Genomic DNA, 12,670 nt, shown 5'->3' with positions numbered 1-12,670 from the left:
TTTTTTTGGAGGGCAATTGGGGTTAAGTGACTTGCCCAAGGTCACACGGCTAGTTTTTGTGTCAAGTGTCTGAGATCAAATTTGAACTCAGATCCTCCTGACTCCAGGGCGGTGCTCTATTCACTGTGCCACCTAGCCACCCCCATTAATGGGTGATCTCACTTTCCAATGTTGAGGATCAGATCAATGACTTTAGTGACAAGAACTTCCTTTCCTGGGTTCTCAGTAACCATGTAATAGACTATAGCCCCTGCAGGCATAGTGGCCAGGCTGCATCTCCACAGGCCTTGCTTCCCAGGATGGTGGCTGAGGGCACTGGACTAGAAGCACTGCTACTCCCAAGGCTCCTACCCTGGGCTGTATCCATCAGGGTCTGAGGGGAGATGGTGGTCAGATAAGTGCTGGTGGTGGTTTGACTTGCCTGCTATGTGTCGTTTCTTCCCCAAAGGTACCCTGCTGCTCCAGGTTCTAGGTTGCTCTAGGCTGACTCACCTTCCCTGTGGTGTCATTTGGTTAGCAGTTGGTGGGGGTGTCTGGCCCTTTCTCCACAGGACTTGCTTGATTAGTGGATGATGATTCCCCTTTACAATTCTTAGCTTCCTTCAGAGCCCAGGTCAAGCGCCCCCTCCTCTCATAGGAGGCTCTTGAACAAGCAAAATGAATACAATAATACTTCTCTAGTTCTGAATTAAGGGGGAGAAGCGAAAAGTCCGCATTGTAGACTACCTTTAAAGAGGTGCTGTGTAACTCTGGCTACGAGCAGGTCTGGGCTATATATGTGTTAATCATGTGCCCCTCAGTGAACAGCTAGGAAACCAAAGCTCGAAAGAAAAGTAGGACATGTTAAGAGTAGGACCCTCTTAGAGCTGGAAGGGACCTCAGAGACTGTCTAGTCCAATTTTCTCATTTTACTGATGAGGAAACTGAGCCCCACAGAGGGGAAGGGACTTGCTCAAGGTCACAAAAGTAATCACTGGCAAAATCACTGCCTCCAAATCCAGTGTTCTTTTCATGACACCCTTGTACCATGCCATTGGCTTGCTTCTCAGACCTTTTTATAGCAGAAATGATGTAAAATTAAGCCAGTTTTTTTCTCTTGGATTGACAAAAATGTATTGTTGGGTATGGGTTGACTACAGATGGGCTGAGGGGAAACATGGGAGTGGGGGAAGGTGGAAAGGGAATGAATTTGTACCAAACCAAATATTTAGACAAGGTTTGAAACTGTTTTTAAGTTGGACCATTTCTTCTCAGCAGAGAAGTGAATATCTCTCTGAACAAGCCTCTCATTCTATCTGTACTAAGCAAAATTGAAGTCATATTTCTTTAAAATACCCTTCAGTTTCTGTGACTTCTCTCAAAATTCTGATCTTTGGGTAAATGTGACCCAACAGACTACTAATACCCATTTCTTCTTCCTCGTCAGGTATCACAGTTGATAGGAATGGTTTCATTTACTTTGTGGATGGGACCATGATTCGGAAAATTGATCAGAATGCTGTGATCACAACCGTGATTGGCTCAAATGGACTGACATCCACGCAGCCACTGAGCTGTGATTCGGGAATGGACATCACTCAGGTAGGCACCACTGACTTCCAAGCATAATCACCAGGTGCCAACATGGGAATGAACAATTTTTTCATATAGAAATTAAGTGGAAAGGAAGCCCATTTCATCCTTTATAATACCACATAAGAGAAGTTCTTTTCAGACAAGTTCTTTGGAGCAAAGTAGCATTGGTGGAGTTGGGGGAAAGGGAAAAGAATAGGCCAGGAAGGGAGTGGTGGGGATGATAAAGAGATGACAGAAGGAGGGAATAAAACCTCACATGCTTGGGCTAATTGGAAGATAAGGCCACTCTAAGTTATGTAACATATAAATAAAGAAATCATATCCTTGCAATATCAGGAGGAAAACAAGGCAGGCCCCCAGCTACAATATGCCTGACAAATGGTTGATTAGTCTCTGTTTAAAGACCTCCAATGAGGGGAAACCCAGCCACTCCCTCCTGAGGCGTCTCATAACACACTGGGACAGTGCTCATTGGTATGATGGGTTTTTCTGGCATGGAGCCTGAACTTGTCTTTTTGTAATTTCTACCCATTGAGCTTGAATCTGCCCTCTGGGGCCAAGCACAACAAGCCTGTTTCACTCCTGTACTGCAGCATTCTTTCTGATCCTTCCAATTCACGAAGAGATTGTGCTACAGAGAAAAGAGTAAATCCTGTTCTCATGGAGCTTATGTTCCCTTTGGGGGAAACCACCCAAGATCCTACATGGAGAGCTAGAAGAGACCTCAGAGGCTGGCCAACCCATCCATTTGACAGATGAGGAAACTGATTCCCAGAGAGCTAAGATGACTTTGCTGAGATCACAAAGACTGTCCCATTGGCAGAGCTGGCATTTGAACCAAAGTCTCCTAACCCTAATTACAGCAGTTTTGTTACTGTGCCTTACCTTTAAAAGACATCATTGAAATGGGCAATTGGCAATGAACTGATTGCTAGCTGCTGGTTTGTGAAGGAAGGCTTATACTTAAAATGAGAACGATTTGTTTAAATAGTGCCTAATCACCATTGTTATTAAGTGCTCGTGTCCACATGGTACTGGGCAAAGCAAATTGAACAAAAGTGTTCTGGATAAAATCCAGAACACCCCTTTAATTGGATTGCACAATGCAGCTCTTTTAAAAGTCATTCTGGAGAATAGGCCCTTTCCCCCAGGAAGTCAAAAACCCACCCACCTGGAACAGTATCAGAATAATTTCAAGGCAGTATAGAGAGACTTCATGGTGTCCTGACTAAAGGACCCCTCAGGTACTCAGGAAGTCCTAGGGTCAAGTTCACCTAAGAAACCAATGCCAAATGGTTTTCTCCAAAGATAGAAAGGAGTGGGGAGAGACCTGAGTGCCAGGGAGCTCTATAATGAAGTAAGAGGCAGAGACGGTGTGTTTATTACATCTAAAGATAACCTCAAACAAGCAGGTAGCTTCTAAGAAGATCTGACAGGTTCAAACTTTAGGGTAAATCTAATAAGATGAAATTTTATAGTGAGAAATGTAAAATCATGCAGTTGAATTCAAAAAAATAGATGTCAGGAGGGATAAGTAGATAGCAGTTTGTCTGAAAAAACAGCTGGGGGTTTTAGTGAACTGTGGGTTTTATATGAGTCAGCTATGTGATATGGAGGCCAGAAAAACTCATGTAATCTTGGACTAACATTGGGAGACAAAGTGGCAAGGCCTAGAGAAATGAGGGTCTCTCTGTCCTCTGCCTTCAGCCCAGAACCTCCTAGATTTGAGCTGGAAAGGGACCTTAGAAGCCAGTTTAGCTAGTGCTCTCATTTTACAGGTGTGGAAACTGAGAGCCCTGGAGATTAACTGACTTGCCTCAACATCAAATGGGTACTGCATGTCAGAGCTAAGTGTCAGGATTTGAACCCAGGTCCTCTGAATCTCAAACCAGCATTCTTTCTATTGTGCCGTGCTGCCCCTGTTCAGTTGTGAGCACCACATCTCAGGAAGGTCAGCTGTCTGCAGGCATTTGAAGGGTGTTCTTGTGGAAGAATGATTATACTTCTTCTTTTCGACCCTGGAGCCAGAACTAGGTGGCAATGGGTGGGAGTTGCAGAAAGGCAAATTTCATCTTGATTTAAGGACAGACTTCCTAATAATGAAAGATTTGCCAACATGTAATGGGCCAAACCAGGGGCAGAGAACCTGCAGCCCCGAGGCTGCATGTGTCCCTCTAGGTCCTCAATTGCAGCCCTTTTGAATTCAGCGAATTTGTTCTGTGAAGTTTGGATTCAAAGGGAGAATTTGATTCAAACTTGATTCTCACCACAAACCTGGGAGGCAGGTATGATTATAATCCCCATTTTACAGATGAGGAAACTGAGGCAAGCAGAGGTCAAGTAGTTTTCCCAGGGTCACACAGGTAGTAAATGTCTGAGGTAGAATTTGAACTCAGGTCTTCCTGACCTGAATGCTCTGCTTTATCCACAGTAACATTAGCTAGTGCTTGAAAGTTTCCAAAGCACTTTACGTAATTTCAAATACATAAGTAACATTCACGAAACTTACTGTCTGAGTCACAGAAAAGCTGTAAATTCAGAAAGGCAAACTTTAAAATCCTACATTGCTGGAATAAAAATAATCAATTAATATCTATTAAACACCTACTATGTGCCAAGCACTACACTATGTACTAGAGATAAAAACACAGAAATGAAATAGCCTCTGTCTTCAGAGAGATGCATTCCACAGAGGAAACAACATATACACGTTTTAGGTTGAGCATATGTGAAGAAAATAAAGGTAATTTAAGTGTGGAGGAGTCGACCAGCAGCAGGTGGTGGGGGTTAGGAAAGAGCCCTTGTAGAAGGCTTCACGTGAGTCATGAAGGTATGGATTCCAGGTGGACAGCTTGTACACAGGGACAAGAGACATGGGAGGAAAAAGGAAGAAAGCAGGTTTGTTCAGATTGCAGAGGGTGTAAAAGGCTATATAACATACGATAAACTTGGAAAAGTAGGATGAGAAGCCATGTTGTGAAGGGCTTCAAATGCCAAAACAGATTATTTTATATTTGGTCCTGGAGGTGATAGGGAATGAATGAGGCAGGGTTGGGGGGAGGGAGCCAGGCATGGTCAGACCTGAACTTTTGGAAAATCACTTTGGCAACCAAGGGGAAGATAGAAAGGAGTGGGGAGAGACCTGAGATAGGGAGACCCAGCAGCAGGCTATGGCAGTGATCCTGGTGAAGGGTAAACAAGCAAGTCCCCAGGTATGTCCCAGACTAGAGGGCAGCCAAGAGAGGGAATGTCACAGCCTTCAAAGGACTAGAAGACACCATTCAAATCAGACGGCATGCACAGTGCTTAGGTACAGGAGGCCTCAGCACGGCCCAGTAGGAGGAAATCCCACCTCCTCCCTTGGCTACTTTGTCCAGTGGTGTCCTGGCACATTGGTCCTTGGTTTTTCCCAGAATGAGGCTTCGGGGCTGGGGTTGACTGAGCCTAGTGAGGAGAAGGCTGAGTAGTGAACTTCATAGCAGTTGTTTATGGCAGTACTTACAATGATCCAGCTGAGCTTACAATGGGAGTTCAGTTTCATATTTCAGTAAATCAAAAAATATGGATTTTTGAACAAATGTCTGAATGAGTAAGAGCGGCTGTTCTCCGTTTCTGCTGACAGGACAGCACAAGAATGGGAAACGAGGATTGGATTTGCAGCAGGAAAGACATAGTCTGGCCTTGGGAAGAACTTCCCAACTCAGAAGGCTGTGTATTACCAAAGGGGGTGGTAAATAGCTGGAACCCAGCCTAGCCTTAGGATTCCCAAGAGTTTGCTCTATAGAAATCTCACTTCTGCTTTTGTGACCAAAAAGTTACTTCAGTTAGAGACAATGATGCCAAACTGTTCTAACTTTTGTGAATTTTAGTGAGCATTTCTCAAACCAGAGGCCATTCTTTTTTTACAGCCCCCTGTGTTTCCTAGGCTACTTGGACAGTGTTTCTATCTTAAAAGATAGGAAAGAGCTTGCAGCAGATATTCTTTTCCTGACTCCGATTCTGACTTCCTTGCCTTCCACTCTCATTTGTTCTCTCTCTGAACAGACTAGAGCCCAAGAGAAATGAACCTTTCACAAGTGGAGTGATCTTTAGCAAGTCCCCCCCCACCCCTTGCAGGCTCAAGCAGGTTTGGCTGAAGTGTACGGCATATGGAACTATGGAGTTCTTTCTGCAAATACCCCCCTACTGATTTTGCAGAACCTGCTACCACTAGAACTCTTTGAATCCTTCAAGCTCACAGGAGCTGCATGAGAGCTAGGCACAGGTGCAACTTTTTAAAATATTTTATTGATTTTTTAAAAATCACTGTCACTTTCCAGTGATTGACCTCTACTCACCCAATAGAATCTTCTCTTGTAACAAAGTGACTGAGACATTGGTCATATCTGACAGTGTAGCTCTCATTCTATACCTACAAGTTGTTTCCCACCTCTCTGATGGGATGTTTCAACAACAGATGTGGCTTTTTATTCATTCATCTAATGACCAACCCTCCCCCAAAAAACACACACACACACACACACATACACACACATACAGCAGCAGCAGCCCTTAAGAGAATATCATTTCATGAGAAATGGTACTTCCCCAGCCTTTATTCAAAACATGCCCCCACCCCCAGGAAAATTCAGCATGTCCATTTGAAGTTTTGGGGAAGGCAGTTGCCTTCCTGTTTGTTTTTATTACCTGTTAAGTAGGTTCAAGACTGAGGAGAATTTTACTTTTGCCTAATCATATATTTTCACATCTTACGGAGATTAATTTACCACATGAAAATTCTCAAGCTACTAAGGGAAACAGCTCCCCAAAGAAAGCCTCTCCACCTCTGTGCTTTCAAAGAAGACACTCTATTTAGCAAGGTGACAAATGCCATGTGGTCCGGGATATGCTGCTTAGTCCCAGAATCAATGCTCAGTGGCACTTAGAAAACAGGTTAATCACATCTTTTTATCTCTCAAAAACAGAATTTGCTTGTATAACCAAATTAGCCATTTGTTCAAAATTCTTCTATTTTCTGATAGAGCCAAATATGAAACAGATCTTGGGTAACCTCAGCAGCAGAACTACACCCTTTCAGCCTTCCATTAAACAAGGAGATGAGTTGCTTATTAAAAGGGAAATCCAAATCTTTCTTCCCCTTATGAAATTGCCACTTCTGAATGAGCATGCCTTGTTTATTCGCTAATATCCCACATCCTTCGAGAATCTGCCTAGCCCTGGAAAGGGAAAATGGGCCAAGCCAGTGACAGAACCACTTTTTAAGTGGCATTCTATCTTCTGTACCAGTTCTACTGCTGCCCACTCATCTGCATAATATATATGCTTTCTGGCTGTCATATACAAAAATGATGCTGTTCAGTGACTATAAGCTGCCATTTTGGAATCTCTTTTCCCAAGGCAGAGATGACTTTGTACTGTTACTGCAGCTTTCCAGTAAACCACACTGATCTCTCCCAACCTGGACAGGTTGCTACTCATAAACAAAGGGGAGTAGAAACCTAGCTGGACTTCTTCTTCAGAACTTTCTCAGCCACTTCAACTTGGTACAAGTAGATTCTTCATTTTCTACTGCTGTGATCCAGGAAAAGTTATAATGCTTGTTGGGGGGAGGGATAGATTAGGGGGTAGCCAGGGTGTGAATAGTAGTTGAGGAGTACCTACAGAAATGAAGTCTTCCTTTCTTAGATGTCTGCTGAGTGTCTTTCTCCCCATCCCAAGGAAGCTTTCCTGTCCTTTATCACCTATGAGGGATACAACTGATGTGGGAGTTCAAATTCTTCAGGGGCTGATGGCCTTTCTTTGTTTACTTTCATCACTCATCCACATGTCCACAGATGCAGATAAGAATTGGATCTTATAAGTGAAAGCTATATTAATTGAAATTCTCTGTAAGGACAAATTTCTGAATTTCTCTGTAATCAAGACATCTGAATGATAACAAACTTGCTTGAATAAAGGGATTATCCAGGGAAAAGAGAGGGTTTTTTTAAAGTTTTCATTCCCCATCCCCTAGATAGAAACTTTGCACCCCTCCAAAAGAGGACCCTAGGAGATCAGTAAAGGAAAGGTCGGTTCTCCAAATGATTCAGTAGACTGCTTAGAAAGTATGTATACGTGGAAGTGCTTAGAGGAGGAGAGAAACTATGTTCAAGCATATAAGAAGCTGGCTGTCTTTTGGAGATGGTATTAGATTTGTTCTTCTTAGCCCCAGAGAGCAGAATCAAGTGCAGTGGGTTGAAGATTTGTAAATAGATGTGCTAATCCTACAGGAGCTAAAGACCATAGATTGTGATCATAGAGGGAGACCTCCTTGGCAGTCTTGAGTAGGGTCTGTATGCCCACTGTAACCCATTCTGCTGTAGTGTGGGGTTGTGCAGGTATGGGTGAAACTCAATTCCCACCAAGTTGCCTTCCAACTTTCACATTGTATAATTCTGTGACATAAATAAAATCCTCCCTGCCTTGTCTTCTTTCCACACAAAGGGCAGCTGTGTTTTAGTTCTCATTAAAATGATGAAATGCTGGAGAAAAAAATCTTTAAAGTTCAGGCAGAGTCACAAATGCAAAGCTTCTAGCAAAGCCCCCAGACTTTTGAACGGCTTAATCTTTGGCACCTTGCACTCAACAGGCAACAAAACCTCAGATGAACTTGTTCTCGAAGATACTGTTGTCTGTGGCTTGGTTAGCTTGTTAGAGAATGGTGCTAAGAAGGCCCAGATCAGGGGTTCAGTCCCCTTTGGAGCTGGTCAACTTCACTTGGTGACAGTTCCAGGCTCTGCCTCTGCATCTGGCCAGCTCTCCAGGAAATGCATGCTACTCTTGGTCACAAGGAAAAGAATTTTAGACCTTTAGCAGCAAGCACCATCTATTGGTAAAACAACACTTAAGGGCATGGCCTGACTGGATTGGTAGCATCATCTTCTTATGTAGAAAATACAATACACCCTGCCCCCCCCACACACACACATCCTGGTGGGGAAAGAGACCCAGACACACCTTAATCTTTACCTCTTGAGTCCATGGTTATTTGAAAGACATCGAACCAAGATTTGGTATGCCCAGAAAGGTCAGCTGGAGATTTTTTAGGTGTCAGTCTACTGGAATTCTATTCACTGCTGCAGAGATTCTGTAGAAGTCCTGCCAATGCCTGAAAGGTTGACTGGCCTGAGTAACATCAAAAGATAACAGCAGAACAGAGAAATAGAAAACAACTATTGACTCTTAAAGAAAAGGACCATTCAACCATGATCTCCATCTTGTTTAGCTAAGTATTACTTTGTTATTAGGAGCAAGAAACTAGGTGGCACTGTGGATAGAGCACCAGGCCTGGAGTCAATTCAAATGCAGCCTCCAACACTTACTAGCTGTGTGATCCTGGGCAAGTCACTTCACCCTGTTTGCCTCCGTTTCCTCATCTGTAAAATGAGCTGGAGGAGGAAATGACAAACCACTCTGGTATCTTTGCTGAGGAAACCCCAAATGGGGTAACCAAGAATCAGCCACTACTAAACAACAACACCATCTTCTACCTGCCTGGGCAAGCACTGGCATTTTATTGGTTATATCATTGCAAGTCAGTAAGACCTAAAGAATATTCATTGTCACAGATCTAGGAGGCAAAGTGCTGGCTTGGCCATGGTCCTGTCTCTTCCTAATGCTCAATAGTGAAAACAACCATCCAAACAATAAGAACATAGAAGTTACGATCTGGAACAACCCCATGGTTCCTCCAGATTAGAAATTAGAGGCATCAGGGCTTCTTATGTTGGCACAACCTCAAAAACCATCCAGATGGAAAGTAATTTGAGAGTGGTAACACTTGCAAAGAGTTTTCCAACTCATCGTGGCCACTCTAGTCAATCAGGGAACCCTCAATTAAATTCCTTCCCCAAATCAAATAATAAGCAGCTCGAGAGAAAGTCCAAACATGGAAGAACTGGGAGTGAGTGCATTTCGTGCCCTCACTGACCCAGCACCCAGGTAACCAACGAATTGATATTTCACAAGTGAACCTGCTGAGCCCAAGGTGCAAAACATTTCAGCCTTGCTGTTGAAAGATTTGTCAGCTTTCTGCCCAATGATCCAGTGCTCCTTTTCTTCTACTCTTGTGTTTCAGCTCATGCCATGAAGCAGTGTTTTCTTTGTTGTTGGATGATGATTGCATTATGGAAGAGATTGGGTGGGGGACATGAAGTGTAGGGGACTTTGCTGTAGAGAACTTCCCAGCTTCTGAAACCAAAACCCACGGTTCCCCTGGGGCCTCAACTGGAACCTTTTAAAATATGTATAGTAGTAAATTTCGGAATGCTTAGTGTGCTACTGTTGAGGTTTAAGGGTACTGGGACCCCAAAATTCAAGGGCAAATGGCACATGAGTGCTGCCTTGAATGAATTCAACACAAGCCTTCTTTCAGCCTAAGACAAGGTTTATTAGAACACTCTGTTGGGGTGGGTGAGATTCTAAAATATCCACCCTATTGTGTCATTCTTAAGGAGTCTGAGCACTTTAATAAGGCAAGATGGAGCTTATATAAAGAAAGACTGTGGAAAGGATCCAAGTAGTGGCCAAGTAGTCTGGAGTGACTGGGAGGTAACAGAGAAGAACCCAGAAAGGCCAGGTACCCCAGGTGAACACCAGGGATCTGGGCCTCATGGAAGGGGTCTAGATGGAATCAAGGAGTGATGGTTTTGGGTGGGACCAGGCATAGACAATGAGGACTGGGCTAGGTTAGAGGTAACAGAATTGGAGATTGGGGAAGAGGCATCAAAGCCACAATTCAAGGACAGTTGAAAAGATTATACTGAAATGAGCCTCAGGAGAACCCATGTATGAGAGTTCAGGGGAATTTGGGGGGAGGAACAGTTTCCAGGGCTTATACCCCATCACCATCATTGTATGTGCCCACATAAGTATTTCTTAACTGACCTTTTGTACACATTGAATGTCCACATTGCCTCTGGAGTTGTGTTGCTGGCTAAGTGTGTACTGTGGAAGGGGTAGGTATAAAATCAGAAGTCCATTTGAGGCCTTGTGAAAATCTAAGGAGTGAAGTCTTCCCTCTAATGTTCATTAGGCTATCTGTCGGAAACATTTCATTGTAAAAGAGAGAGAGAGAGACAGTTTACAGAATGAGAAGCTAACCGGAAATGAACTTTTGAGCAAAGCAATCACAAACCTTTCTTCCCATGGAGGGCCATGTCCATTTATATCTTCTCTCTGTGGTGAAATTTTTAAATAGTTTCTTCCTGAAATATTACCCCAAGAAAAAAGGTTAGAGGTGGTTACTGAAATGAGCGTATGATCAATGAAAGCAAACCATTTCAGAAAAAGTGTGAGGATACTCTGGACTTCTAAATCGCTTTGAGGGCCAAGGGGAATTAGAAGCCTGGAATTAGAATTAGAAGCCTGTTGAGCTAGGAATCGAATATTAATAACTTGCAACAAGCTGTTTTCTACAACTTATCAACAGGAAGATACTAGGGCAAGAACAGTTTCTGATACTCACTCACAAGAAGGAAAAAACCACCTCCCTTCTCATCCAGGGAGCTCCCAGTGATCTCTTCCTTAGTCCAAATTCCCTTGGGGTCAGACTTGCTCACAGACTACCTTGGATTATTCTCTTCTTCAAGGGTTCTCAACCATTTTTGTGTTATGAACCTCCTCAGCAAAAGCCTGCGGACCCCTTCTCAGAATGACTTTTATGAACATACAGGGTTCCAAATGAAACCATTTCTGTCGATATATAGTCATGAAAATATTCTTTTTAAAAAATGTTCCCAGATCCCTACCCCTGGTCCAGTTGTTTCATGTATGTGTCTCTTGGCTCCCCAAGTAGATGCCAAGTTCCACTTGCCTACAAACCTTGTCTTTTATTCATCCCCTCATTTCTTCAAGAAGCCTTCATTGAACATCTGCCATATACAAAGCATTTGGAAGAGTTGCAAGATAATGAAGACAAAGGCCTTTTAATAGTTCACAAACTGGGAGGAAAAAGTAAGGCAGGTACATGCAGATGTACCCCCACTGGGCGATATGGAACAAGTGGGAAAAACCCAGTGGGATAGGAGTACAGAAGCGAGAGGCAATTGATAGAAGAGGAAAGGTGAGCCCCTGCCTGTTGCCAGAGAATCTTGACTAGCACCGAGTATTGAGAGTAGATTCTTGAATCTGTATCCATTCCCATCTCCCTCTTTTCTTGTATCGACTTGCCTAGCACAGTGCTGGACACACAGTAGAAACTTAGCTTAATTGAATTAAACCCTCCCCCCCCCACAAATGAAAGAAAATGTCAGAGGTGGGGAATGACTTTAAAGTTCCTCCTGGGAACTATTGAAGCACACATGAGAAACCTCAAACCAGAGAGACACAAACATCAGGTCAGCAAGTAGTGTCATGTAAAATATTCTTCCTACAATACCAATCATGTCTAGAAACCAATTAGCTGGGGAGTCTGAAAGACATGTTGTAGTTTTTATCTCCTGCTGATAGATGACTTGCTCTGGAAATTGAAAACTGGAAGCAGTTACACAATTCAGTATATACAGAAATGCCATTTCAAAAACCAAAACTTCAGAAGGGGAAACACAAGAAAAAAACAAGAGAAAATTGAACAAGTTATTCCTATAATTAAGATGAGATCACAGCAATTACTCAGCAGACTCATCTAGAATTTGAGTGTGTTGATGGATTGGAGGGAGTGTGTGGAAACAGTCACGGCATCAGTCAAGTCTTGTGGCCTTCAGAGGAAAGGAAGATTTTTCAGTCATCCAAGTCTTGGCAGCTCTGGGATGAAAGCACTTCAGATTCTAGGCATATTTGGTCTTAATAAGTTAGAAAGACATTGATGCTGTGGAACAGGGCTGCCTGTCATCGTTATGGCCAGTCATTTTCATCTTGGGACTGGAATGATCAGTAGAAATGGAAACTATCACTCTTCCCTCACTGTGCTTAAATGACACCTGGATATGGCTACACAGATTCATTTGGGTCAAAAACTGCAGTGGGCTGCCTGAGGAAGTTCCCTGTCATTGGTCTTCAAGCCAAGGCTGGAGGAATCTCTGCTATTCCTCACTCGGTCACATTAACTTCCTGCCCT

General features: G+C 43.2%; 1 protein-coding gene across 1 annotated transcript in view; it reads left to right on the top strand.

The window, feature by feature from the left end:
• Positions 1-12,670, top strand: part of TENM1 (teneurin transmembrane protein 1) — a 782,231-nt gene that overhangs the window by 720,990 nt on the left and 48,571 nt on the right. The window contains exon 23 of the mRNA XM_069074038.1: positions 1,427-1,581. Coding sequence (XP_068930139.1) covers positions 1,427-1,581 — 155 coding nt within the window. The remainder of the gene's footprint in view (positions 1-1,426; positions 1,582-12,670) is intronic.

Source organism: Petaurus breviceps, unplaced genomic scaffold, assembly GCF_028583685.1.
Source record: "Petaurus breviceps papuanus isolate PSGF00001 unplaced genomic scaffold, PetGlider_PUasm1.0 90881, whole genome shotgun sequence".
Lineage (NCBI taxonomy): Eukaryota > Metazoa > Chordata > Mammalia > Diprotodontia > Petauridae > Petaurus > Petaurus breviceps.
Note: the sequence above shows the minus strand (reverse complement) of the source record. Positions and strands in the feature narration are given on the sequence as shown.